The sequence below is a fragment of the Podarcis filfolensis genome, assembly GCF_964270895.1.
Source record: "Podarcis filfolensis genome assembly, chromosome: 14".
Classification (NCBI taxonomy): Eukaryota; Metazoa; Chordata; class Lepidosauria; order Squamata; family Lacertidae; genus Podarcis; species Podarcis filfolensis.
Window position 1 is genome coordinate 5,522,495 of NC_139616.1, and position 27,966 is coordinate 5,550,460.

General features: G+C 46.5%; 1 protein-coding gene across 2 annotated transcripts; it reads right to left on the bottom strand.

Annotated features, from left to right (window-relative positions):
• Positions 1-242: 242 nt before the first annotated feature.
• On the bottom strand, positions 243-27,738 carry AQP9 (aquaporin 9). 2 transcript variants are annotated; one of them, XM_083587009.1, is made up of 7 exons: positions 27,535-27,738; positions 26,844-26,970; positions 14,975-15,101; positions 11,171-11,308; positions 8,966-9,084; positions 5,848-6,065; positions 243-2,775 (listed from the first exon to the last, which is right to left on the bottom strand). In XM_083587009.1, exons 2-7 carry the CDS (start codon positions 26,943-26,945, stop codon positions 2,586-2,588), a joined length of 894 nt encoding a protein of 297 aa, XP_083443135.1. In that variant the 5' UTR covers positions 26,946-26,970; positions 27,535-27,738; the 3' UTR covers positions 243-2,585. The 2 variants fall into 2 exon arrangements, with proteins under 2 accessions (XP_083443135.1, XP_083443134.1); XM_083587008.1 differs by lacking the exon at positions 27,535-27,738 and having other exon boundaries at positions 26,844-27,329.
• Between the last annotated feature and the right edge of the window lie 228 nt (positions 27,739-27,966).

Consider the following 27,966-nt stretch of genomic DNA (forward strand, 5'->3'; position numbering starts at 1 on the left):
CTGTATGCTGCCTTGTGATATAGGAAAGTGCGGCTTATAAATATTTCAGCAGGTCTTGGCCAATTTTGCTTTTTGATCTCATTAGCTGCACTGTTGTAGTAGTGGAGAGACACCCCTATTACCTGCACAGGTGATGCAGTGACCATCCTGGCATGCTGCTAAGAGGGAGTTCTGCCACACACACACACACACACACACACACACACACACACACCTTGATTTGCCCCAGATAAACCTTTGAGTTACCAGAAGACAAAAAAAATCACTTTATTTGTAGTCATTATCAGTGTATATATAAAAATCAGAGAAGGCTCTCTACTCTCTTTCCACTGCTGCAAACCAGGAGAGGGGGGGGGAGAGGGAGGGAGAGAGCACACTTCTGCCACCAAAGACTAAGGCCCAAGCACCTCCTGCCCATTTTGTGGTGGAGAAAAAATTGGCTGGTTGCTGGTTGGGTCCTGCAAAGAGTTTTGGAACCTCTTAAGTAGGTATAAATACTTTCCATTGAAAGGCTAGTCCTTGGGTGACATGCCAGGAAAAAGAGGCAAGAGTGAGTAGGAGAAAATATGGCACATTGCGGAACTTCCCTGACAAATTTAGCATTACTGAAAGACGCAGAGGTGCTATTGGTGTTGTTTGGTGATGGACCGTTCCCAACATTTACCATTAACAAACATGGGGCACAGTCTGCTGGGAAGTTGTTATTGTAGGTGTTAGCGGAACTTGTGTAGGAAGGAGAGTGTCCAGGTGGATTGGGCCCTGTGGGTCAGACCTGCCTGTCTCCTGCACGGCATGTTTAAAAGTCCTCTCTGCACAGGGCGCCCTGTCCAGTGTGTTCCTCCCACTCTTTTGTGCAGAGATGGCTAAAGTGTAGCCGCCTTTCCCTGATGTTGTCGGAATACAACTCCCATCACTCTTGAAAATTAGCTATGCCTTGGGCTGAGGCTGATGGGAGTTGGGAGTCTAGCAACATCTGGAGGGCCATGGGGGGGGGTCACCCCTGCATTGGAGTTGCTGCTTTGGCCTTTGAACCTAACAACCACTTCGTTTGAGCCTAACAACCAGCCTAAATGCCCACTTCGTTCCCAAACTGTTGAATTGCTTGATTGAACTGTTACAGGTGGAAGATGTGAGTGGAATGAGAGGGGTACATTTGTAGAATGTTTTTTCCCCTCCAGAGCATTTGCCCCCAAAGGTGGGGGTGCATAAAATCAGAAAAGTGTATTTTGTGGATGGATACTGATGAACAGATGTCATAGGAACAGCAAAGTTATGATTAGTGATGCGTGTATTTAAACACACGGCAGTGAAATTAGATGGGGCTGCAGAAGCAAATGAAGAAACACAGGAAGGGAAGTACAGGGAACTCTCCTAGTTTAGGAAGATCCCATTAAGATTAAGATATCTGGCATGGGAAGTAAATCTGAGCACTTGGAAGTGCCTCGAATAAAGCCTTTGGTGTCCCAAACTTTAGTGTCCCAAAAAGTTAAGAGACTTACAATTTCAAATTTGGTTTTTCCAATATTCAGTTTTCCACATCCATATATATATTTATATCCCTCCACAAACATTGCCAGGATTTTAATGTGCATTTCTTCTAAAATACACATTTTTGCATCCAATTTGCCTAATTAAAAAAATATTTCCTCCCAATAGAATGCATTTTGTATATTTTCACATATTTGCATTTTTATACACATAATATGTGTGTGTGTGTGTTTACTCTTTTGGTTGAAGGATTGCATCACAAAAGTTAGAAAAGTTCTTTTCCATATATTTTGAGAAAGTGTATAAGAAAGCATATATTAGTGAAAACAATACACAAAATGCAAAAATGCATTCTATCAGGGGAAATGGGATCCAGAAGCCAGCCAGGAGCCTCTGGCGAAACTGGCAAATATGGCAGGAAAGGAATGAGTCTTTCCTATTGTTTGTTCCCAGCATTCAGTTATGTAGAGGTAGACTGCCCTTGAACATGGAGTCCCCCCCATCAGCCTTCACAAGCATTGTTATACTTGTCTGCCATCATTGGTCTAATCTTCCATGAAAACCATCTAAGTTAATTGCTGTTTGATAGCTGTGCTGTTAATGCCTTTAAAACACAGCCAGGCCAGCCTCATTTAAGGTTATCTCATTCAAGGGTGTATTTTCTTTTAAAAAAAACCTCCACCCTGTAAAATATAGCCTTTTTCAACAGATGCTTTTGGCAGTAATGAGTCTCTGCTAGTGGCACCACGGAACAACTAACAGCCTCTGTCTGCAGCTTGTTGACATGAACCTCACCCATTAGTGGTTAATTAGGCGACATTATTTAAATTGCATAGGTTGCATTAGCAGGTCAGGTGACTGCTCCCCCTTTTAGATTCATGGGTGGGGGTGGGAACTGGACCTCAGCTGCGCAGAGAGGATGGCAAACATCCTTCCCCAGGCGATGCAGCCATCTCCCGGTTCCCTTTCCACCTGTCCTGCAATGCAAAGGAGAGGGAGGTTCAGCTGCCTGGCCCAACTCGCAAGACCCTCTTTTTTCCACGTGGCCCACCTGGCAAGGGCTGCTCTGGGGGGGGCGGCATGTCCATTGTCCATTTTTAAATGGAAGTGTGGAGCGACTTCTCTTCCTCCATGTTTGTGAGGGTGTATTTCTCATGTTCTGCGCTGCGTTGGGGTGGCTCCCGAGGGGCATGGTGAAGTTCAATGAAGAGCATGTAGATAGCAGTTCCGATAGCAGCCCCAACCATCGGGCCGACGATAGGGACCCACCAAAAGTGGTGGCCAGCCCTGGGGGAAGAGAGAGAGAGATTAACATTCCAGTGTTTTCAGTGCCTACATTTTTGTAGACCTGATTTGTGGTGGCTCCCCACTTCCACTATCAACTGCCTCTCCAGTGTGGTGAGACAATGTGGTACTGAAGCTTTGAATGGGCCACTGTGCTTTCAGTTAAAAGCTTCCTATCCGTGGGAAAAGCTGCCTCTGGTAGAGCCTCTCCTGGTATGTCCCACGGAGGACCTTACGGTCTTCAAACAAAAACATCTTGGAGATCCCAGGCCACAGGGAGGTTAGGCTGGCCTCAACCAGAGCCAGGGCTTTTTCGGATGTGGCCCTGATCTGGTGGAACGCTCTGTCCCAAGAGACTAGGGCCCTGCAGGACTTGACATCTTTCCGCAGGGCCTGCAAGACAGAGCTGTTCCACCAGGCCTTTGGCCAAGGCACAGCCTGACCCCCTCCTTTGGTAATCCTCATAGAACTCTAGCCCAATGGTTGCCATTAATTTGATTTTGAATTGATTTTAAAATGAATTGATTTTAGAATGCTTTGTTACTTTTATTGTTGTTAGCCGCTCTGAGCCCGGCTTCCACTGGGGAGGGCGGGATATAAATTTATTATTATTATTATTATTATTATTATTATTATTATTATTATTATTATTACTACTACTACTACTACTACTACTACTACTATTATTATTTCTCCTAGCTAGGTTGTTAAAGGCAAAGGAGCAGAGCCAGTAAATGGATCTGCAAGGGACCCACCTCTGCTACTGTCAATCTTCGGGTGCAGCCACGTGGGGGCTGGTTTGGCAACAGGCAGAGCTTGTTTTGAGGGGCACCCTGTTCTGTTTGCAGGCTACCATTGCTGATTAGAGCAGGAGGGGTGGGAACCCCTTTGACGTGGCACCTTGTAGCTGAAGCACTGCAACTTCTTACATTTTCAGGACCAGGCCTGACAGCCTGCAGACAAAACCTCTTGAATTGGAAGCTTATCCTCATTTTGAAATGGAACAGAAGTCACAGTGCGATGATGGTAGCAGGGGTGGAATTGGGTAATATGGTGCCCTGAGCGAGGACAAAATCTGCACCCCCCCAATACTTCTTATTTTCACAATAATTCCTTTTGGTACATCTGTGTATCTGAAGAAGTGTGCATGCACATGAAAGCTCATACCAAGAACTAACTTAGTTGGTCTTTAAGGTGCTACTGGAAGGAAAAATTTTTTGTTTTGTTTTTCCTTTTGGTACAGTTGCTTATTATTATTGTTTTGCACACCCTTGGCTCAGCACCCGGCGGGGGGGGGGAGGAACCACCCACACTTCCCTAAATCTGGCATTGATGCCAGCCACACTGGAGGCTGCGGGAATGACAGCACCAGGAGCACTGTTGAAAGGAAGCTCATATTCTTATTAGAGTCTCCCAAGAACAATTGACTGTTTCCTCTGCTCCGATTAGAAAGAGTTGCTTGTGTGTGTCCACTAGAGGTCAGCCTTGCAACACGATGGAGGCGAAGGCAGAGGCATCTTTTCCATCACTCTGAATTCCTCCACCTTCCTCTGTCTTTTCTGAGCCTTGGCACTCACGGGATGAAAGACCCACACTCTCTTATTTCAGTGAGCTTTTTAGAACTGCTCCTGCTTCCACAGCCAGGTGAAAGAGCTTCAGCTTAGTGTTTAGAGCGCTAAACCCCTGCCCAGTGGCGTAGCGTGGGGGGTGCAGGGGGGGCTGGCCGCACCGGGCGCAACATCTGGGGGCTCTCTGCCCCTACCTGGCTCACTCACTCTCCACGGGTTAGGGGGCGCAAATTACTTGCCTTGCCCCGGGTGCTGACAACCCACACTACGCCACTGCCCCTGCCCCAGGTTCAGGTCTCAGTCTCTTCAGGTAAAAAGTAGCAGGTTAGGGAAACACGACAGCCAGGTAACATGCAACTGTGTTTTAACACGGAAGTTCCTGGGAAGGGGCCCCCACTGAACTGCTGCTGCTGCTGCTGCTGCTGCACCACAGACAGAACAAGGCAGAGTCTGGTATTCTGTAACCTGAACTCCAAAGCCAAGAACAAGCCTTGGTACTAATTGCTCAGGGTTTGTTTGGAGTGAAGCCAATTCAAAAGACAAGACGGACTCTCTTGAGAAGTGTGCACCACCATGCTGGTCTTAAAACTGGGCCACAGTAATAATAATAATAATAATAATAATAATAATAATAATAATAATAATAATATTTTATTTGTACCCTGCCCTTCCCAGTTCAAAAACCAGGCTCAGGGCACCTAACAACAAATTCTAAAACACTAAATTATAAAAGCAGCATAAAATACAGTATAAAAACATGAAAATCATAAAATTCAAAAATCAAAAATCAGTTAGATAATCCCCAGGGCTAGCTGGTTGAATTGGTCCTACTTGGGCCAGCGAGGAGGCCAGGGGAGAATTAGCTGTGGGGTCTCAGAGCGGGTGATCTTCATAAAAGGGGAGGGGGAAGGAAGAGAAGGGAAATAAAAGATCAGGCTGAATTCAAATTAAAGGCAGGCAGAATAAGACGACTTCAGATAGATAGATATAGATAGATATCCATATGCTGATATCTATGGGGCAGAGTGGTGGTTCTGCCCATCTCTGCTTTCGTTGGCAGGGTGAGGAGCTACTTCAGAGTAGCGGCCAAGAGACTGAGCTATGAGTCAGAATCTCACCCTTGCCATGATGAACACAGATCTCACGAAGTAACTTTAAACTAGTCCCTCTCCCTCCGACTGAGGGTAATAATGGTGATTTACAGGATTGCTCTAAGGATTACAGCCAGGTAATTCACGTGAAAACAATGATAAGAACATAAGGCAACCTGCTGGATCAGGCCAGGATCCTGTGGTCACAGTGGTTGACCAGATGACCGTGGGAAGCTTGCTGGCCAGATATGAGGAAAACATCCCCCCTCCCCACAGACCCCACCTATGAGCAAAGCCATCATGGATCGTGATAGCCACGTTCTCCGTTAATTTGTCTAATCTTCTTTTAAAGCCATCCTAGCTTTAAAGGGTTCCACGAATGCAGTTTATCCTTCTGCCAAGGCGAGCGGACTTACGTGAAGACTTCAGGCCCCCATCCAGCAAAGTAGGTGAAGAGGCGTGGGGACAGGTCTCTGGCAGGGTTCATGGCACAGCCGCTGTTCCTGGCCATGGAAGACGTCAGCAGGATGATGACCAGGCCAATTGCAATGGGCTCCAGCCCCTTCGGCACAGGAAGGTTGCACGGGTCAAAAACGGCAAAAATACCCAGGAGAAGGATGGCTGTCGACATCACCTGGTCAGTGAAAAGCAGGCGGATTCAGCTCAGGAGGTAGGACCAGCCCAAGAAATTTGGGTACCAGAAAAGGGTGCCTCCCCCACCCTGGCCAGGGAAGAAGGGGTGAGTGAAGATCGACAACAGGAACAACGGGCTGGGGGGGGATATTGACAATGGGATCTGCTGCCCCTGTGGATCCTGCCACCTGAAGCAGTCACTTCACAGATTGGCTGGCCCTGGATGAAGATTTACCGTATTTTTCACCCTATAGGACGCACTTTTTCCCCTCCAAAAATGAAGGGGAAATCTGGGTGCGTCCTATGGGCCGAATGCAGGCTTTCACTGAAGCTTGGAGAGCGAGAGGGGTCGGTGCGCACCGACCCCTCTCGCTCTCCCTAGGCTTCAGGAAGACATCCGCAGCCTAGGCAGCCTGCTTCCCGGAGCGCCGGGCGCGCTGAAAGCACAGCGTCCGGCGCTTCGGGAACACATCCGCAGCCTAGGCAGCCCTGCGGGAGTTCCCGCAGGGCTGTCTAGGCTGCGGATAGCAGCCTGTTTCCCGGAGCGCCGGGCGCGCTGAAAGCATAGCGCCCGGCGCTTCGGTAACACATCCGCAGCCTAGGGAACCCTGCGGGAGGTCCCGCAGGGCTGTCTAGGCTGCGGATAGCATCCTGCTTCCCGCAGCACCGGGCGCGCTGAAAGCAGAGCGCCCGGCGCTTAGGGAACGCACCCGCAGTCTAGGCAACCCACGGGAGGTCCCGCAGGGCTGTCTAGGCTGCGGATAGCAGCCTGCCGCCCGGCGTGCGAGGCACCCTGAAGCAGAGCGCCCCGCGCACCGGACAGACATCCGCAGCGTGGGGAGCCCTGCAGGAGTTCCCCGCAGGGCTCCCCACGCTGCGGATAGCAGTCTGCTGCCCGGTGCCCGGGGCACCCTGAAGCAGAGCGTCCTGCGCGCCGGGCAGACATCGGCCAGCCCCACAAGCTCGAGGGACAGCAGGGAGGCCCAGCGCCGCCATCCCGCTGTTCCTCGACCTGGTTCGGTTTCCCCGACCTGGTTTTGGGGGGGAAATAAAGGAAATTTCCCCCCTTTATTTCCCCCCCAAAAAACTAGGTGCGTCCTATGGGACGGAGCGTCCTATGGGTCGAAAAATACGGTACATCTGGATCCATTGTCTCAGTGGATCCTACCGCCTGAGGCAGTTGCTTTACTTGGCTTCATGGGTGGGCTGGCTCTGCCCGGAAGAAGTAATTTTTGTTATTGAGGGAGTGCTCAGCCGCTCCCACAAAACTTTTAAAAGACTTCCCTTTAAAAAGCCACCATAGTTAGCAGCTGCCGGGGGCACTGCAGGCAGCCTCACCAGCTGCCTATGCACATAGGAAAGGCCAGCTGAGGACATTGTGGGGTCCTCAGGAAGTGCAGGCACCTGGGGAGGCTGCAGACCACCAGAGAGATGGTTTGCAGAATTAAAGAGAGGATCCTCATCTACCTCAAAAGTAAGGTAAGCAGAACAAAATGCCCACACACTATAATTTTTGAATAAAACTTATTAATTGATGTGAAATGTTTGACAAGAACGTAGAAGAAAATTTCAGCACAGCACCAGTGGCTTCAGCCCTCCCCCCTGCCCCCTAATGTTGGTAGAAAGGTTGCATGAGCAGAGCTGGCCCCCAATGAGCCCTTGATACGGGACTACCCCTGTGCCCAGTTTCCAGTACACAAGGTCGGAAAATCCCTGGCCCAAGACTTGGGGTTTGGGGAGGTCCTACAGAGACTTGGAGCCCCCAAAGGTGGTGAAGATTCCAGCTTCCTCATACCCAGTTTTACACCACAGTTCATCCAAAGGAAAGCTCTTCTGTGGGCAGACCCTAACATTATTGCTTTCTTACTCCACTTTGTGCTAACCAGCTTCCAAATCCATTTCGCAGGGCTGGAAAAATAAAATTGCCCTGGAATTTGGCACAGCTGGTTCCTGGGCAATGGGAATGTTATTCCAGCCCTAAAGTCCTGTTTCCACCCCATGCCTTCCCAGTGGCTCAGGCGTGTAATAGCAGTAGGGAGTCACCTTACCCCATATATGCCCGCTCAACTGCTTCAGCCTGCAGAACTGGCACTGTTACAGGCCACATCAATCCCATTCCACACACATACATAGCTCATCATTTAGTGTGGCAGAGCCTGCACTTCGGAACTCCCTGCCTATTGACACCAGGCAGGTGTTTGCTTTACTCTTTTTGGCGCCTGCATAAAATGTTTTTGTTTAGGCAAGTCTCTCCAGTCAGGTAGAAGTTACATGTGTTTTACCTCTCTTTAGCCACTGTAGATTTCAATTCGTCTGTTTAATGCTTTTATATACTTGATTTTATGGGGCGTGGGTGGCGCTGTGGGTTAAACCACAGAGCCTAGGACTTGCCGATCAGAAGGTTGGCGGTTCGAATCCACGCGACGGGGTGAGTTCCCGTTGCTCGGTCCCTGGTCCTGCCAACCCAGCAGTTCAAAAGCACGTCAAAGTGCAAGTAGATAAATAGGTACCGCTCCAGCGGGAAGGTAAACGGTATTTCTGTGCGCTGCTCTGGTTCGCCAGAAGCGGCTTAGTCATGCTGGCCACATGACCCGGAAGCTGTACGCCGGCTCCCTTGGCCAATAAAGCGAGATGAGCACCACAACCCCAGAGTCGGTCACTTTACCTTTACTATACTTGATTTTAATTGTGTTTCCCCCCACTCAGAGAATCTTAATATTTAATTTTAATTTTATGTAGACTTCTTGTTTTACAATCAAGTGGTATATCAGTTTTGTTAAATAAACACACGAAAGCACTTAATAGCGGAACCCTCAGCTCAGTCCCTCCAGCTCCCTTAATCCTGCCTGCTAGATGCCCGGCTGAGCCACACAGGAGACAGGTTTAAATGGGTGAAATTACCTGATCTGAAAATCCATTTGCCACGGACAGATACTCCTCTGGGTAAGTTGCAAAAATATGTGCCGTTTTATTTACTCCTGTGACGGTCAACTTTCCCCCAGTGTAGAACATCAATAAATCTAAGGGGAAATGATGGTTAATAAATATTAAGCATTTAAACAGCATATTTCAGAGCACCTCATAGAAGGGAACTGCAGGTGCTTGGTACACACACACACACACACACACACTCCCCCCCCCATTAAAACCCTTCAGGTGGGGCACATTCCTGAACTAACCACTGTTCTCTCCTTGCGGGAGAGGGGAGATTTAATTACTCATTTCCTCTTTGCAGCCAGAGCAATTGCTGAGCATTTTTAATGTTTTTGTTTATTATAAATAATGATCAGAATTATTTTTTTATGACTGCAAAGAGGAGACCTAGAATTAAAGCCTTCCGCCATCCACAGCAGGGAACAGGGGCTGACTGACTAAGGGTCAACCCAGGAATGTTGGCCATAGCAGAGGACAGGAGACAAGCAGGGGCAAACCTCTCTTTAAAAGAAAGGGGCAAGGAGGAGCCTTCTAATGAAAGAGACAGATCCTCTGAAAAGAGGAGTTTGTTGCTAGTCCACATGGGACAAGTGGGGGCAAAAATTAACTAACTAATTAAGTAATTAATCTGTCACATCTGAAGAAAGGCAGGAAGGACTCACACACTTTGGAGGAAACCTTTTATAGATTTTCTGGGAATAAAACAAATGAGAGTGAACAACGAGTGAAGTTAATACTGGAGAAAATTGCTTCAGTGGAAGCAAACCCCAGTCTGCAAACTTGGACCGCCCTCTCATACCCTCCAACATTTCTCTGATGAAAATAGGGACATCTCATTCCATAATGATGATTTTACTATTTATGCCCCACACATCTTACTGGGTTGCCCCAGCTACTCTGGACAGCTTCCAACATATATAAAAACATAATACATTAACATTAAAAAAACCTTCCCTATACAGTGGTACCTCGGGTTACATACGCTTCAGGTTACAGACTCTGCTAACCCAGAAATAGTACCTCGGGTTAAGAACTTTGCTTCAGGATGAGAACAGAAATCGGGCTCCGGCGGCGCGGCAGCAGCAGGAGGCCCCATTAGCTAAAGTGGTGCTTCAAGTTAAGAACAGTTTCAGGTTAAGAATGGACCTCCGGAATGAATTAAGTTCTAACCCGAGGTACCACTGTACAGGATTGCCTTCAGACAGGTTGGGGGCAGGATAATGCCATATCCTCAAACATTTCTCCAATGAAAATAGGGACATCCTAAGGAAAAGTGGGACATTCCAGGATCAAATCAGCTTCTCTAAATCCAGGACATCCCTGGAAAATAGGGATTCTTGGAGGGCTTGCCCTCTCCCTCCCCTCTTTCTCAGAAACATGCTTTTCTTTACCTCCCCCCACATGTATGCGTGTGTGTTGTTTAGTTCAGCATCAAGTCTGAACTAAACGATCAGAAGGTCGGCAGTTCGAATCCCCGTGACGGGGTGAGCTCCCGTTGTTCGGTCCCTGCTCCTGCCAACCTAGCAGTTCGAAAGCACATCAAAGTGCAAGTAGATAAATAGGTACCGCTCCAGGGGGAAGGTTAATGGCGTTTCCGTGTGCTGTTCTGGTTTGCCAGAAGCGACTTAATCATGCTGGCCACATGATCCAGAAGCTGTCTGTGGACAAACACCGGCTCCCTCAGCCAATAAAGCGAGATGAGTGCTGCAACCCCAGAGTCATCTGCGACTGGACCTAACGGTCAGGGGTCCCTTTACCTTTACAGACCACTAGGGTTATTAACTCACAAAGAAACTTGCCTGACTAGTTCAACAATGGAATTCTCCATTAAATTTTAACCCTTGCTAGATCTACGAGGACCTCAGGAATTAGAAGGGATTCAGGCATCGTACAGACTGACCCCACAAACTCACAACACTATTTTCCATTGTCTACTAGCCTGTCATTTCAGTTTGGGCACCTCAAAACACATCCAATCTGGCAGGAACTTCTTCTTCTTATTTTTGGACGTGGGGGGGGGGGGAGGGTGTCAGAAGCTACTTTGAAATGACATGAGATTCCTACAAGAAATTTCAACTTCTGAGTGTTCGTCAAAAGGTTTCAACCTAAGCGTAACTTTGGTCTTTGTTGGGAAGTTTCCTGAGGAGGAGGAGACTGGTCTCTTCCACTCACCGTAGTTGATCCAATAGACAGCAGCTGCTCCAACAAATGCGCCAAGAAACTGTGCTACGACGTAAACAGGGAATTTAATCCATCTTATCTTCCCCGACAGGCACATGGCAAAGGTAACGGCTGGGTTTATGTGACCACCTGAAAGAAGGAAGGTAGGGAGAAGAACAAGGGTTGGGAATAATTTTTATATGCAAGTTTTTATGAATCAGATATTTCCCTTCAGTAGATTTATTTCTTACTTATCCATTGCATTTATATCCCACCTTTCCCCCCATGAAGTTCAAGGTGGTGTACATGGTTCTCCCTATCTTTGTTTCATCCTCACAGCAACCCTGTGAGTAGGTCAGGCTGAGAGGGAGAGTGACAGGCCCAAGGTCATCCAGTGGTTTCATGTCCTATCCTGACACTCTAATCACTACACCACTACTACAATCAGAGGTTTGGTGAAATAGTACATCCTATCATACTATGGTGCTGGAGGAGACTCTTAAGGAGACTCCCATGGACTGCAAGAAGATCAAACCTATCCATTCTGAAGGAAATCAGCCCTGAGTGCTCACTGGAAGGACAGATCCTGAAGCTGAGGCTCCAATACTTTGGGCACCTCATGAGAAGAGAAGACTCCCTGGAAAAGACCCTGATGTTGGGAAAGATGGAGGGCACAAGGAGAAGGGGACAACAGAGGACGAGATGGTTGGACAGTGTTCTCGAAGCTACCAGCATGAGTTTGACCAAACTGCGGGAGGCAGTGGAAGACAGGAGTGCCTGGCGTGCTCTGGTCCATGGGGTCACGAAGAGTCGGACACGACTAAATGACTAAACAACAACAACATCATCATAGTACCAGCTTCATTTTGGGTGGCCGAGTGGGTGATCCTTCTCCTGGTTCCATTCCAAGCCCAGTCCTTGGTGATTGTTCTGACACAGAAAGCTACAGACAGCTTGGAACCGAGGCATTTGATGGGTTGCCCTGAGCACCTGCCCAGACATGGTGATGGCTTTGGGCATGGGGAACACCCATTTAACTGTGCCACATCTGCTGAGCTCTTGCTTTGAGGCCACGCTGGAACCCGGGTTGCAGAAGGCCCTTCCCCCTTAGTCTCAGGTTCGACTGGCGCCAACTCTGCATGGCTTGTCAGCACAAGTTAAAAGCAAATTTATCTTCCCACCTGCCTTTGTCTAAATTGGCCTGCTGGAGGAGGGCTGCGCCCTTGTTGAACTTAATGAATGAATGAATCTTTATTTGCTTCATTGCCATCGGCCATAGCAATAAAACAACAATACGATATACAAAGAACAGAAATGAAAAGTCAATTATATAAAATACATTTTAGGGTTTTGAATCGGTAGTCAAATAGTGGATCTTATTCTGATTGCCCCAGATAAAAATCTGTTGAACTTGTTGGTTTGCTGGTGCTAATGCTCTTTTAAGGTTCTGTTATGTTTTATTTATAATTTGGTTTTATTACATTTTAGGCATTATCAGTGCTTTTTTTTACCTAGAAAAAATGGTGCCAGTACTCACCATGAAGTTCTTACAGTAAGTGCCACATTTTTAACATTGGGGGGGGGGCGAAGGTGCTGGGACTGTGTACCCTTGAGGACCCCCAGAAAAAAGCACTGGACGTTATATTTTTTACATGATATCCTGCTCCAGGATTGGATTTTATGAAGAGCAGCCTAGAAATGCCTCAGATAGATAGATACATGCAAAGCAACCATAACTGAGGTGGTATACGGCCCCTGACTTTAATGAAATGTTTCTGATAACAGTGACCTTTGCCTGTCAAAGGGGAGCTGGGAAGAAGGGGCCCCCTCTACGTGATTCCTCTGTTTGCTTGCACTGGGGGGTCAGGGTGTTATCTCAGGCACCCGAGAGCACCTCTGATGTATCATGAGCAGCAAACACAGATAACAAAAGTTGGATAAAGGCCAGCATTGTAATGTCTCCAAAATGGTGTGACCTGCGACGAGCCACGGGGGAGATAATTCTGAACTTTGGATTATTTCTTCTTTCGCATTCTTCATCTAAGGATTGATGTCTGCTGGTTCTGTGTGCCGAAGAGGTGGCTTTTCAAATTTCCTTGCCTTTTGGTTTTCTTTTAATCTGAATGAACAATTTTCTTCTCTTTCAGCAATTGCAAATATGGGCAGCGCATGGTAAGGTTTGGAGTAAAGAATTCATTTACTTTGTCATGAGGCCTTGTCCATCACTGACCGTTCCTGTCAAAAGAATGATTGTGTCTCCTGCTATGGATTCAGCCATTGAGCAGCACCGATGTGAAATGATTGACTGGTATGTGAGTGAAATGAGGGAGGGGCCACGTGCCAATGGTGGGCAGGGCCACAGGCAAAAAAGAGCAGGGCCAAGGGGAAGGTGACTTTATACAGTAGGCTGCGTTCCAACCACACACAAGGCAGAGGCGTCCATGCTGGCTCTGCTCACATTCTCTCCATCCTGCACCCAGGCAAGCATGAGGCGCTGGCCATTAACGCCAAGGAGGCATTCCAACCAGGCAAAAGCACTTGAGGAGGGCAGAGAAGAGAACAGATGAGACACTTGGCCTGGAAGCTCAGAGAGAGACTTCCAGGGCTGTCTTGATCTCTTGAGTTTGCTGTTCTCCACCCCTACCTAGCTCAGTCAGTCTGAAACATCCTGATAGTGTCGAGCCATTTGCAGAATGGAGAAGGGGAAGGGCTGTAGCTCAGGGGCAGAGGCCCCCATTTTGTAAAAAGAAGCTCCTGCAGCTGGGAAAGACTTCCACTTGAGAGAGTGGCTGGAAGAGCCATGGCTAGTCAGCTTAGGCAACCATGGGAGAGATGGGTGGACCAGTGTCTTGACTCAGTATAAGGCAGGCTGTCCACTCTCTCTAGGCCTTGGAGCCCTACATGAGAAGAGGATGAGGATTGCGTTCCTCTCCTCCTTTTGCAGTGTGCTCCTGTGGGTTAAACCACAGAGCCTAGGACTTGCCAATCAATTACCTTTTAAATCCACAACTCTCTCTCTCTCTTTTTCTTTCTTTCTTTCTTTCTTTCTTTCTTTCTTTCTTTCTTTCTTTCTTTCTTTCCTTGCAACACAGTTTACCACCAGCTCTCTTCTGAGTTACTTCTCCTTTGATAACTCCAACTGCAGGTTCAACCAGGACCAACAAAAGCACTTCTTCCTCCCTCCCCCACCCATGGATTCTTTTTGTGAATTCCTCCTGGATGGTTTCCACATCCAACCCCACAGCATCATTTGGCAGATTATTTTCCAGTGAGTCACCCATTATAATGTGGATGCCCTTCTTGGTATTATTCCTGCATTTATTTCTTATGCAACAGGGGTGTTTTATGTTTGTTTTGTTTGTTCCCAAGGGGCAACACTTGCCTGCTGTCTTTAATTTAAATCAATCCACTCATTTTCAATGGATTGATGTAGCCAGTTAATTGATCACACAGTGCAGCCTTGCTAAATATTTTCACTGTTGTAGACACTATGAAAATAGCCATAAGATTTGTACTGTATAACATTTTCAAGTGTTCAAAGTGCTTTGTTCACTGTTACCTACAGAAGCTCTGAAACAGACCTCACAACAACCCTGTAAGGTAAATCAGGATCATTATCCCACCCTCTTTATTACAAAGGGGGGGGGGGGCTGAGCGGAGAAAGGGGGCTTTGCCTAAGGCCACTGAATTTTCTTATGGCAGAGATAAGATGCAAGCTTTGAACCTCCTGATCCGCAGCCTAGTTTCTTAGCCACCACTCCATCCCACCAGCTCTCTTCCAACTTCTTTAGCAACACGGTGAAAATGTCAGCTTACCAGAAACACCTCCGGCGATATAGATGGCGATAGTGACAGCCATGGCAAAGCCAAGGGATATCATCGGTGCTCCTCCCAATTCACCTCTGCTAAGGACAGACTGCGCAACCGCGCCACATCCCAGGGCCTGCAGTTTGGGAGAGAGAGAGAAAGAGAGGGAGGGTGGGTGGATGTACACTCATGGTTTATAATGTTAAGGAAGGGTTAATGAATGGTTTTCATAATGTAGTTGAACACGTTACGTTCTGCTTTGAACGGTCATAAAGCATTATTAAAATGTGACACCAGAGGGTGCTGGAGAGCAATCAGGAACCAGCAATAGGCAAACAGTGTTTTGACGATTAAAACAGGTAAGAAATGCTTTTAATTTACAAGTAGGCCCTGTGACGTTTTATAATGATATATCTAATATTGTTCTAATAGCATTAAATAGGTCAGTGTAGACCCAGCCAGAGAGAGAGAAAAGCATGCAGCCAGAATTTCATCTTCTTGCCAAGATGCTAAAAAATGGGCACATCACCTCCAAGTGTACTTTTGCATGGATCTTTTTTTAAAACATGTTTTCCCATCAATGGCATGTTGTGCATATTGCATACATCCTTTGTCCATTAAAACAAAAAAATGAAGTTAGTTCTTTGAAGCAATTTGCCCACTGCGGGGCCCCTGCTATATTTGTGAATACCTTGTTCCTCTTGACAGGGTGGAGAATTTTCGGAAAGGGCTACTCATTATTTGCAAATGCAAACTTTAAGCATTATTTGATTAACTGGCATATTTTAATTGGTGAGTCTGCAGAGCAAGGAGGACACAGGGTTTTTTGGGGGGAGATTCTGGTTCCAGCATCTTAAAAATTCACCTATATTTAGGTATTGGTGGTATGCAAATATATTTCAGCTTTAGTCAATTGATTGATCAAAAGACTGCATTTTAATCTACCTCAAATTGTTTAATCTATTGTCAAGCTTTAGAAAAAGCTATATGAAGCAAATAAAAGTGAAACCTGACCCTTTTAGCCAGCTTAAAAGCTTCCTTGGGAAATGAAAGGGGAAGTGGAGAGGCCAGGAAATCCTGATGCCAAGGTCAACCGAGAAAAATACAGTTTAAAATGAGAGATCCTCTATAAACCATTTGGTTTCTCTGGTAATTTATCTTCCCCCAACCCCACCCTGACACTAAGCATTTCATGAGAATTTAGTCTGTTTTATTAGATGTCAGTGGAACCCATTCCTCTTTGGGGTCTCCTCACGACCCACATTCAGGGTATTATTAATGGACTCCACTATAAAAATGTCCCTTCTCATGTTCAAACTTCTGCCCAGTTCAGAGCACCCCCAAAGCATGGAATTCTCTGTAAAACTGGGCTGCATTTCACTTCCTTAAATGTTGTGAAAACAAGGGTGAATTTGACATTTCCTTCCCTAACTACAAGCAGTGACTCAGACTTTTTTTCCTCCGTAAAAACAATAGCAGAGCTTCTTTTTGTGGCAAATGTTGAGTCCAGAGGGGTGGGAATGGGGCTGCTATTAGGGATGGCAAGGAGGGCTTTAGTTTGTTTCAGCTACCAAATTTACACTTCCCCAAACAATACACAAATCACAACAAAAGACACCCTTTGAAATTTACACTTCTCTGAATTTTGCAGTTTAGATATCTGACAAAAATGAATGCGTACAAAGCTGTGTATAAAATGCATATATTGGTGAAAATGACATAAAATGTATTTTTTTTTAAATGCACACAAGATGAGTTTATTAAGAGTAATGCCCACTAAAACACTGACAATTTTTCATGGGATTTTTTTGCAAACACACACACACACACACACACACACACACACACACAGATACGGAAATGTAATCAACTAAATTTTAAGTTTGGGGAAATGAGAAACTGAAGAGAATCCATAGTTGCTGCTGTGGACACAAAACCACCCTACATGCCCAAGCAATTCAATGCAATAGTTTGAGGCTGCCCTGTTTTCAGGGGTGCTACTGACACGGCATATGGCCTGAGATCCACACTTCCAGAAACCTTTCTGATGCTGCACCTCAGAGTCCTTTGTGACATTGCAAGAGAGCTCCCATTCATTTCACTGATGGTTGTGCAAGAGAAATTGCAGGTGGCAAGAGGTGAGGAGATGCAGTGCCGCATGGATTGGCCCACTCAGGCACAGTGAAATTGGCATAATCTGAATAAACCAGCCCCTCTTTGCTGACTTTGTCAGATGCTGGCCTGGCAGTTATGCCCCATACAATTCCCCCCTGTTCCATTTCCTTGTATTATCTGACATTACACAAGTGGCAACCCGATATGCAGATAATCTCTTCTCAGGTGGTTTGGATTGTGCTTTTATAACACTTACTTTCCCTCTTCACTAAAGAAGGAAAAAAGGGAATTTCCTGCAAAGGTCTCCTGCAGTCATTTACTCTAGAGTAGCCTGTCTTGCAACAAGGGACGTGGGTGGCGCTGTGGGTTAAACCACAGAGCCTAGGACTTGCTGATCAGTAGGTTGGCGGTTCGAATCCCTGCGACGGGGTGAGCTCCCGTTGCTCTGTCCCAGCTCCTGCCCACCTAGCAGTTTGAAAGCATGTCAAAGTGCCAAGTAGATAAATAGGTACCACTCCAGCGGGAAGGTAAACGGCGTTTCCGTGCGCTGCTCTGGTTCGCCAGAAGCGGTTTAGTCATGCTGGCGACATGACCCGGAAGCTGTATGCCGGCTCCCTCGGCCAATAAAGCAAGATGAGCGCCGCAACCCCAGAGTCAGCCACGACTGGACCTAATGGTCAGGGGTCCCTTTACCTTTACTAGCCTGTCTTGCACTGGCTAAACCAGCAGATGGCCAGTCCGTCACAACTCAGCTCTGCTCCAAAGGCGGGGAGGACAATGGAGAAACCAACCAGGGCATGACAGAAGTCACTACAATGTGGTGGTTCTCCCTGACACCTATAAAACAGCCTTTGTCAACCTGGTGCCCTCTAAATGTTTTGGACTACAACTCCCATCAGCCCCAAGCTGCAGGGACACTGCAGTTCAAAACAACAGATTGGCGCATGTGGCTCTCCAAGGTTTCTGGGCCAGGCTTGTTCCTGGGGCTGCCTGGGCCTGGGCTCTCCTGGGCCTCCACTCTGCTTGGCAGGAGCCATGGCTGGCAAATCTGCACCTTTTTGCCCTCACTTCCCAGTTCTCATTATCCTTGCTGTTTGATTTTCCGCCCAGCGATAAATAAGAAAGATGGTAGCTATTAACCGAAAGCTTAGCTTGGCAGCGTGTGAGGATGGCCACCTGGGCCGCCTCTGCCAAAAAGCCCTTGCCTCACAAGACACCGGATCCTTGTTTTTGTCTGGAAGGTGGCTAACCTCACATGGAGGAAAACAGTTCTCCCTCGGAGGAGGGAGCAGCTCCCTTATCCCCTCGGAAGTAGCCGTGTTTCATCGGCAGCCCACTCATATGGGAGATTAAAGACCGGTGTCTTTTTCTTTCGGCTGCTTTCAGGAAGTATGTATTAGTGTTTCCAAGATACATAAATATGACTTTCCAGTATAAATAGGGTTTTTCTAAGAGGTCTGGGCCCTTAGCTTTTGGAAGAAGAGGGCCTCCCTGGGTGGCCTCGGCTAGGCTGGTAATTCCTTTGGCCTCCGTTCTCGCTTCGTTAAACGGGGATTAGAGAGACAGCTACCCTACACTTGGGATCCGCCTTTGCCAGAGGATGTTTGATGTTAGCGAAGCTGACTAGAAACTGAGGCAGAAATGTCTGATAATAAATAAAGTCACCTTCTCATCCTTTCTTAAGAAAGGCATTCGGGGCTGGATTAATGAATAAACTAAGGATGAGTTAGATTCCGGGATAAATTATCTTATGGCAAGGAAAGACCCATGGTGTACATTCATTTTATCCCATTATCAACTTTGGTCTAACAGGTGTGATAGGTTTTTTGGGGAACCACAGAAATACTCAAAACCTATTTAACCAGAGATCATAGAATCACTGAGTTGGCCTTTGTAAGCCACTTAGTAGAGTGCACTGCAAAAAATGAGAATCCTCGTTATTATGTAATTTTACATGGCTGTTTATATATTTTTTAAAAAAATATATGTATGTTTTATGATGGCCTATATTTGTAACGCCTAATAAAGGTTTGGTGAAGTAAGTAAGCATTGCAAGAAAAGGACAACGATTTGCATACATTGGCATGTGCATAGATGCAAATTTTGAAATAACAACATAAATGAAAAAGAGATACAATATATCTCACCATAGAGGGGCTTCCCATATGACCCTTATGGTCCCTTCCATTTTATGGTAGGATTGCTATACAACTAGAATTTCCCAGACATAGACGATATTCTGCTCTTGCTAGGAGCGTCTGGGCAGAAATTGCTTTAATGTCCGGGAAAATCCGGCTGTACGGCAGCCCTATTCTATGGATTTTCACCTTTTTAAATATGGCAACCCTATTCTATGGATGTTCTTGGTCTCCAGCTCCCGTCAGCTCCTTCTGGATGCTCCTGGCCAGGAATGATGGGAGAGCCAGTGTGGCACAGTGGTTAGGGTGCTGGACTAGGACCTGGGAGATGGGGCTTCAATCCCTGCTCAGCCATGAAACTCACTGGGTGTGAACTTGGGCCAGTCACAGCCTCTTAGCCTAATAATAGAGGACACAATTGATTCAGCAGTGCAGAAATGCCTGAATGAGTTAACATGCTGTCCAAATGATGGTGGGATGACTGTGTACACACCATAGGCAACAACTGTGCTCTCTTTTCACCTTCAGCTGTTTCAAAAACTGCCATCCATCTGCAGCCTAGCAAGAGAGCAATCTGAGAAATATCCTCTGCAACATTGCCAGGGGGCTGGGGAGCACGGCCTGCAGCTGGCCGTGCGGACATTAACAATGACTGATATGTGGTGAGATTTGACCCATTTCTCTTGGTGCAGGTGACACATAACTCTCTGGTAAAGTACTGAATTGGCTGGACAACTAAGTGGCTCTTCCTTGATAATTAGTTATATATTTATCGTTTCTCTGCTGCATATTAGAAGGTAATCAAACTTGCAGTAATAAAATGGGCCAGATCCATTATTCCATAGGTCTCCAAGGAACACAATCAATACCCTTTCAGGTTCAAATGGATTTCCCTTCATTTGGTTTCAGGCCCAAGTTTAATTTATATATTAAAAAAGCAGCTTGGAATTAAAGATGGCCATTTAAGTACTCAAAAACTGTGGATGTAAGCCATACCAAGATTGCTTTTTCAAAGACCGCTTCCATTCAAATGGCAGAATGTGAGATTATTGCTCAATCACAAAATGTATGTTTCATAAGGCGATAGCCAAACTCTATACATTTTAAAGCTTTTAAAACTCATAAAGATCTGGTTCTAATTGCACATGGAAAATGAAACCTGTACACTCAAAACATTATGACTGTGTTTTTGTAAAAAAGAAAGAAAGATAGTTTTTACATGTAAAAACATTAAGTAGGAATAGAAGTGTTAAAATAGTAAATAGAAAAGGAACTGGCTGTATTTTCTCATGTGGATGAGTTCTGATGGTTTGTGCCTGGGTGCTAAAACCCATTTTTATAGACGGACAAGCATTACAAGGAGTTGGAAAATGACCACTGTGCACTATGTTGGCCATGAGTCCCACAATCAGAACAGCAAGAAAGCTTTGTTATACGTTGTCTTGACATTATATCCCAGATTAAAGTCTCATCCTCACTCCGAAAAAAGGTGGAAGTGGTTACCTGCCCTTTACCATCACAACAATCAGGTGAGATAAATTGGGCTGGGAGGGAAAGAGGCCTGATTCACAGGTGCCAAATCAGGGTTGATTAAACTATGGTTTCTTAATTGTTCATTTGTTTGAACCCTGCTCAGCAGCTGAACTATGGTTTGTTTACTGGTAACAAACTGTGATCTAAAGCCATGATTTGCTCTTGGCTTACAGATTTTGGTTTTTACTAAAGAACATAAGAAGAGCCTGCTAGATCAGGACAGCGGCTCATCTAGTGCAGTATCCTGTTCTCACAGTGGCTTCCATATGCCTGTGGGACACCCGCAAGCGGGACCTGAACACAAGACCACTCTCCCCTCCGGCAGCCTCTGGCAACTGGTATTCAGAAGCACGCTGCCTCCAAGCGTCTTTCAACTGTGGCCTGGTGTTATGCATGGATCCAGCACCCTTCCTTAACCATGGTTTCTTTGACCACCCCATCTCACATGCTCACCAAACAACAAAAGCACTTGGCAAGAGCAGCTGGGAAACCAACCCAACCCAAGCTCTCTGATATGTTGAAAGCATAGCTCAGTTGGTAGAGCATGAGACTCAAGGTCAAGGATTCGAGCCCCATGTTGGGTAAAAGATTCTTGCTTTGCAGGCGGTTGGACTAGAATCACCCTTGGGATCCCTTCCAACTCTCCAGTTCTATGATTCTATTATTCTACTGGCACCCAAAAAAATCAGAGGTGGCCTAATGAGTCACAGGATACTGGAGTAGGCAACAGCTGGCCTCCCCTGCTAATAGGAGGGTGGCTGATTTAAGCTGGGTGAGTGTGAAGAGGGAAATAGCAGTTTGGGTTGTCTGAGGGAGAGAGAAGTAAAGAAGAGAGGGAGAGAAGGCTGTGATCTGGCTGAGGATCTGATCTGGGTTCACAGATCTGCTGCTTTTCAGGCGTGCCTCCCGTGGGCCTCCACTTACGCTCTGCCTTCAAATTTGTAATTAAAGTGAACATTTCAAAAGTGCCCCATGCCATTTGCAGTGCTCTAAATTACATCCAAAGGAAGCCAAACTCAGGCATTGCAGGAACTTCTCAATATTCTGGGAAGTAGAGAATGTCCCTCAGCTGAGAGTACAAAATGGGAAAAGTAAACATCCACAGCAGGAGCCTTCACCAACTTCGTGCCCTCCAGATGTTTTGGACTACAACTCCCATCAGCCCCAGATGGGACTGATAGGCAGAAACAGAAGGAGGGCGCCAGGTTGCTGAAGGCTGGACCACTTTCAGCTCTCTGAATTGAAAGGATTGTCTGCCTTCAGCCACTGTGCTCTACATCTGCTGGGTAAAATGGAAACACTGGACAGCTTGTTACGATGGGGTGAAAGTACCAGCAACTTTAGAGCCACACCCATTGATAGCCTCTAGAGATCTTTCCCAGCTATCACACGGGGTTTTTTGTTTCTTTATAAAATAAATCACACTAAGGAGGGCGCTTGATCATGTCATTGTCCAGGGCTGTCCTTCCTAGTTAACCTCCAGACAGGCGCTCACACAGACTGCATTTTCTGGCCTCCAGGGGACTGTCAGGGTGGTTATTTTAGTCTGGATGTGCTTCCCTGGAAAACGTGCCACCCTCGCCTCTTCTCCAGCCTTATCTCCAGCCTCTCCAAGTGCCGGAAAGTGGCAGCCCCCCTTTTCAGCAGCCCTCAGCCAACACATCTGCAATGCGAGTCGCCACTGTTCTGCATCTACAATTCCTGGCTACATCTTGACTGGACCCCTCGGGGACTGAAACCGGGCCATAGTGGAGCTGCCTGTTGCCGGCACGCCAGAGACAAAACAAAGGCAGGCGCTTGGGCAAGAGCGACCTGCTCTGACCAGGACTGGGGAGCTTGAACAGAAAAGGGAGAGCAAAGGGTGCTGTCCCTTGCTTGGTGCTGCCTCTGGGTCCAGCCAACCAGATCCGAGGGATGTCCTCCTCCTTGGCCAGATCCTGTATTTCTGCCTTGGCAAACACTCATTTTCTCTCCTCTCCCCCGCCTTGAGCATCTGATTCATTTCAAATACCTGTAGCTTGCTTTTCCATTTCAAATAAAGTTCCCAAAATGAGTTGCAATAATTTGAGGAATCAAAGGAAGTCAAGCAGAATACCAACTCGCCAGATTGCAGTGCAATAAGAAGCACCACCAGTCAGACCTCCCTTTATACAATGTCAGGAGCTGGAATCAGGAGCAGGTCAGTAGTAAAACACCCAGTGTCAGTTAACTCTATTCAAAGAAACCAAAAACAGTGCAGGCCTAGTGTTCACAGCAACTCTTCCCAGTAGGTCTTGCCCCAAGAAGGCAGTTATGAGGACTGAAGGTCCCCGACTCCCCACCGCTCTCTAAGACTCTCTCCCAGGTCCTTCTGCAGCAACCGGAGGCTCCTCCATATCGTCTTTCTTTGCTCCACCCTCTTCATTCCTTTTTGTGTTCTGGGAGACAAGGTGGGAGGGGAGCTGGTCACAGCAGGAGGGGAAGACTTCCTGGCTTCTTCAGAAGCCTGCCTGACCTACTCTTGGCCCCCTTCCTCTCCAGCCTCTGCTTCTGCTTTTGAGTCAGAACTGCTCTCTGCCCCAGCCTCTTCCAGCTCATTGAACCCTGTTACCTCTTCAGCTCCTGACACCTTCTCCTCCCAGTCTTCTCCCTCTGACCACTCATCATTGTCCCATCACCAGCCCCCTGGCTCTGAGCCTTCTTCCCTTGGGGGTTCCCTTGAGGGTTCCCCACCATTCCTGTGCATCCAGCCAGTCCATGGCATAGGACCCCCAAGAAGCAGCCATCTTGGGAAGGACCTGGAGAAGGGCCTGTGCTGAAAATTCTAGTTCTCAGACATGTTCAGATAGGAGAAGAGGACCTCCCAGCATTTGTTGTATGCAAAGGGAAGAGGTATTGTGTTTCCTCCAGAGGTGGTGGTGGTTGCCATCTGTGACACAATTTGCATGCTGGAGGTCTCAGATTGGGTGGGGAGGGAGACCCCCCCCCAGGTTTCTCCTGCTCCAGGCAGCTGCTGCCTAGATTGCTGACTACCCCACATCAGAGGATCACAGGGGCTGGCAGGCTGCAAATCATGGGCAGCAAAGCCATGCCAGACTATGATTACTTCTGCATTCCAGGGTTCTCTTGCTATCTGGGCCAAGCACCAGCCACCTCCATCCTGGCTCTTGCCACCCCTTGCCTTCAGCTCTCAGTTTACCCTCCTTTAGCCCTGTAGTGTATCAGTCATGGACACTCTGTGATGTCCCCTCCCTGCATAGGCAAATAAATGTCCACTAGCTGTGCTAACAAAGCCCCCCCTGCTTTCCTAACCTTTGACCTTTGTCTGTGCAGTTTGTTGTCTTCTTGTGTCTGTTTGATGTTGTGTGTCATTGCAGGTCATTTGTTCTGGAAACCAGCTGGAATAATGTAGAAAAAACCCTAATTGCTCCTAGGACATACCCTCCGACATTTCTCTGATGAAAATAGGGGCGTCCCATACCAAAATGATAATTCTACTATTTATACTCCACCCATCTGACTGGGTTGCCATTCTGGGCGGTTTGTAACATATATAAAGCACAGCTTTAACATATATAGAAACATAATGTAAAAACTTCCCTATTCAGGGCTGCTCAGATGGCTCAGGGGTCGGATAACTCCATACCCTCCAACATTTTTGCAATGAAAATAGGGACGTCTTAAGGAAAAGCAGGACCTTCTGGGATCAAATCAGAAACTGAGACGGCTTCTGTAGATCTAGGACGTCCCTGGAAAATAGGGGCACTTGGAGGGTCTGCTAGGATGCTCAGGACAATATGGGCCTAAGCTGAGAGCCAGCACCTGGGCTTTGAAAATAATTAAAATTATGCTAGCATCCATTTTGTGTTTGCTTTTATAGGGATAGAGATTAATTCTCTAGCCCAGTTTGAATTTAGTTTCCTGTTGGGGGAGTAGCCCAGGTTCCAGTTGGCAGGGGGGTGGTTTCTTGAACAGATCGAGGGAATCTGCATTCCACAATGTTCCAATCAAGAGTCTGGGTAGAGCGGAATGCATTCTGGACTTAAAAGTTCTGTTCTTAGACTTCAAAGTGGCAACACTCTTAGGGGCATCTTGTGCTGGTACTACCAATTGCAGGATCATATAGAAACTTTTCTAAAGTGTTTATATGCCCCTGAACAATGCATTTTCTGTTACTTGTCCCATGAAAATCACCAGGTTTCCCGACATTTATCTCATATCAAAGATCTACCTTATTTGAGATCTATTTTTATTCCAGCTGTTCATTCCTGGTTCATCACTAAATAAAATGAAACACAACAAATTGTGTGATCAAAATATGGGGGGACTTGTTAGATAAACACTAAAACAGCATGCATGGTGTATTCTGAATGTGACTCCGATTATGTAGTGCAATTTACCATATATTGATAAAAGTTGTCAAAAAAACCCCCCTCAAAGTGGTTTACAAAAAAGATAAAACAAAAAAATTATCGATAAGAAGGCATGGTCTCTTTCAATGTATTCTGCAGCTTCCATTCATTTCAATGGGGCTTGCAGGGAGAACACTCTTGTGGTAATTCATAGAAATTCCTCACCTCCGGCACCAAAATGTGCCAGGCCAGTACAAGCTTGCAAAGACCTGTGCTTACTTCCTATTTGGAAGCCCTCAAAGGGGCAGCTTTAGGGGAGCACGACTGGTTCGCCCGCACTGGGCGCCGAGCCGAGAGGGCGCCTCAGGGGGTGCTGCAACAATGACTTGGAACAGAAGGCGAGTTCCAGGGTGTGTGCAGAATTTGAATGTCTCACAGGGCGTAGCTGAGGTTTGAAAGCTCAAAATCTGCCACTGGCCTCAGGCACCTTATTATCTCACAGGCTCAGTTTCTCAGTCTGTAAAATGGAAGTTCTAACTATGGCTGGAAATAAGCGTGAGCTACAGTTTCCCTGGCAAACCACTCTAAACACACAGACCCTGGGTTGTTGCAAGGACAAATAGCATTTGTATTATTTAGCACGTTGCCATAGAAATAGGTAGCTATAGTTGTTAACTGAAACCCAAATACCCAACATGTTTTGGATTAAGTCAGCCTTCTCCAACTGGCGCCCTCGAGATGGTCTGAATGCTCGCTGGGGCTGGTGGAAGTTGAAGTCCAAAACATCAGGAGGCCGCTGGGTTGAAGGAAGGCTGGGCTGTGTTAGTGATACGTTTCTGCCTGTACTTCCCTTCCCATCCTTTGTTGTCTTTCCCTGTGTTGAATATTGGATTGTAAGACTCTTGGGGCAGGGAGCTGTCCTCTTGCACTTTTCTAAAGCATCAGGCACACTGAGAGCACCATAGAAATAGTCGTAATGTGCTGGGCATAGAAAGGGCAGCTGGTGCATTATGTGAAAAAATGCATGCACCCAGCCACCCTTTGTATAGCTCGCCCAACACCAGTTTAGCCAGCAAGCACTGGGGATGAATAAACTGGGGAGCAAATCTGAGAATTTCACTTTCTCTCAGTTTATTATTTTTCCAGTCCTAAATTCAGTTTCTCCACATTTCCACATCAGCTAGCAAACTTTTTTTTAGGTCCTGAAAATTCTTCAGCATTTTAACGTGCATTTTATACCTAATACAACACATCACATTTCTTGTAAATGGCATAGTTTTATTACAATCAAGTTATATATTTAACTTGCCAAATAAAGTCAAGCAATAATATTTTTGCAAAGCAATTTTCTCTAACATGATATTCTTTCGTACGTCATTTTCACCAATGCATGCATTTATTTGCACGCTACCCTAGTAGATACATTTTTGTACACATCATTTGGGCTGGGGAAATGCGAAATTTGGAGAAGTGTGAATTTCAAAGGATGGCCTCATTTTGCTCTGCACACTTTTGGAAATTGCTAATTTGGTGACCTTGCCTTTAAATGAAAACAGACTTGAATTTGCCCCTCATCCCTAAATCTGGGACTGCTATGTTTTATAAGGCAGCACAACAGCTGAGCGGGCAGCACACCTCAACCTTCCTTGCTGAACTGCTGTGGCAGAAGATAGCACTCACCAGCTGCTCTGCTTTGGGTCAACCCTGTTAGGAAGGAAAAGAAGGAGGGAGGGAGGCAGGCAGGAAGCTGCTCACACTTACTACAAGAATGAACGTTCCCAGGAATTCTGAGAGGGCTTCCTTCACCAAGTGGTTCTTCAGGGCCAATTTTTCCTTGAAACTCCTCTTCATGCTCTTGCTCATTTTGGCTCCTTCTTGCTTGGTGCTTCTGGAGCCAGGCAACAGAAGAACGGTAGTAGCTTTACAATCTTCTCTGCAATTGTCACTTTCTCCCTCCCCCCCTTTTCTTCTTAACTTTGGCACTCCTCCTCATATGTTGAAATACGAGCTGTGGAGTGCCGTAACACAGTCCTTGGAATCATCTGATCGTTCCAGAGCTTTACAGAGACCACTTCACATTCCCTGCTCGTTCATTGAGAGTTTCCATCATGTGCTTTTCCTTCCTGGTCCTGCAGGCACTATTTATATCAGGCCTGACTAGATAATAACACACGTCAGCTCACTTCCAGGAGCTAGCCCACACTTTCCCTCCTAATTCCCTCCTAATTTCTGGCTCTCTGGATTAATCATTACCTGCTAATCATGACCCCCACCTCCAAAATAAACACCCATGCAATTAAACAAGCTGAGGGCAGGGTGGGGGACAGGACAGAAAGGCGGGGAAATGATCTCTTATATTACCTGCCAAATGCAAAAGCACTGCAGTAATTGGCTGGTTTTTAAAAAACAACAACACAACAACCCTCAAAAGATTTTTGCTTTGGATGCTTACCAGGAGGCGTGTCCATGCTGAAAAGGTGAGAGTCAGATTGCTGCTCGCATTTGTGGAATTCATTCTGTCTCCACATGCCCAGGTGAACAGAGAGCATTTCAGGGAAGGCGAATCAATGGCATTGCTCTGGCATCCCACCAGAGAACCTTCTGGGTGTTAAAAACACCAGGAGAGCCCTGCTGGATCATTCAGACTCCTCCGCCAAGGAGCTTCTTGAGGCAGTTTACAAGTAAGCAAAGATAAAAACCACAACGGTCCAATTATTACAAAACAAATTATTACAAAAAAGAGGAACAAAGAGCAGCACCAGCTATCAACATATTAAGCAGGAACAGAATCAAAAACTTGCTTAAAAATGAAAGGTTTTCAATTCCCGGTAGAACAAAGATAGAGAAGAAGAGGACCCCTAGCCTCTTGAAGCAGGGAGTTCCA

Bases quoted from the DNA above. Each gene is read 5' to 3' on its own strand.
- AQP9 (XM_083587009.1), bottom strand. From the start codon at position 26,945: ATGAGCAAGAGCATGAAGAGGAGTTTCAAGGAAAAATTGGCCCTGAAG. The intron at 15,102-26,843 runs GTAAGTGTGAGC...CCCAAACTGCAG, and splicing joins TGGGAACGTTCATTCTTGTA to GCCCTGGGATGTGGCGCGGT. The intron at 11,309-14,974 runs GTAAGCTGACAT...TCCTTCTTTCAG, and splicing joins TATCGCCGGAGGTGTTTCTG to GTGGTCACATAAACCCAGCC.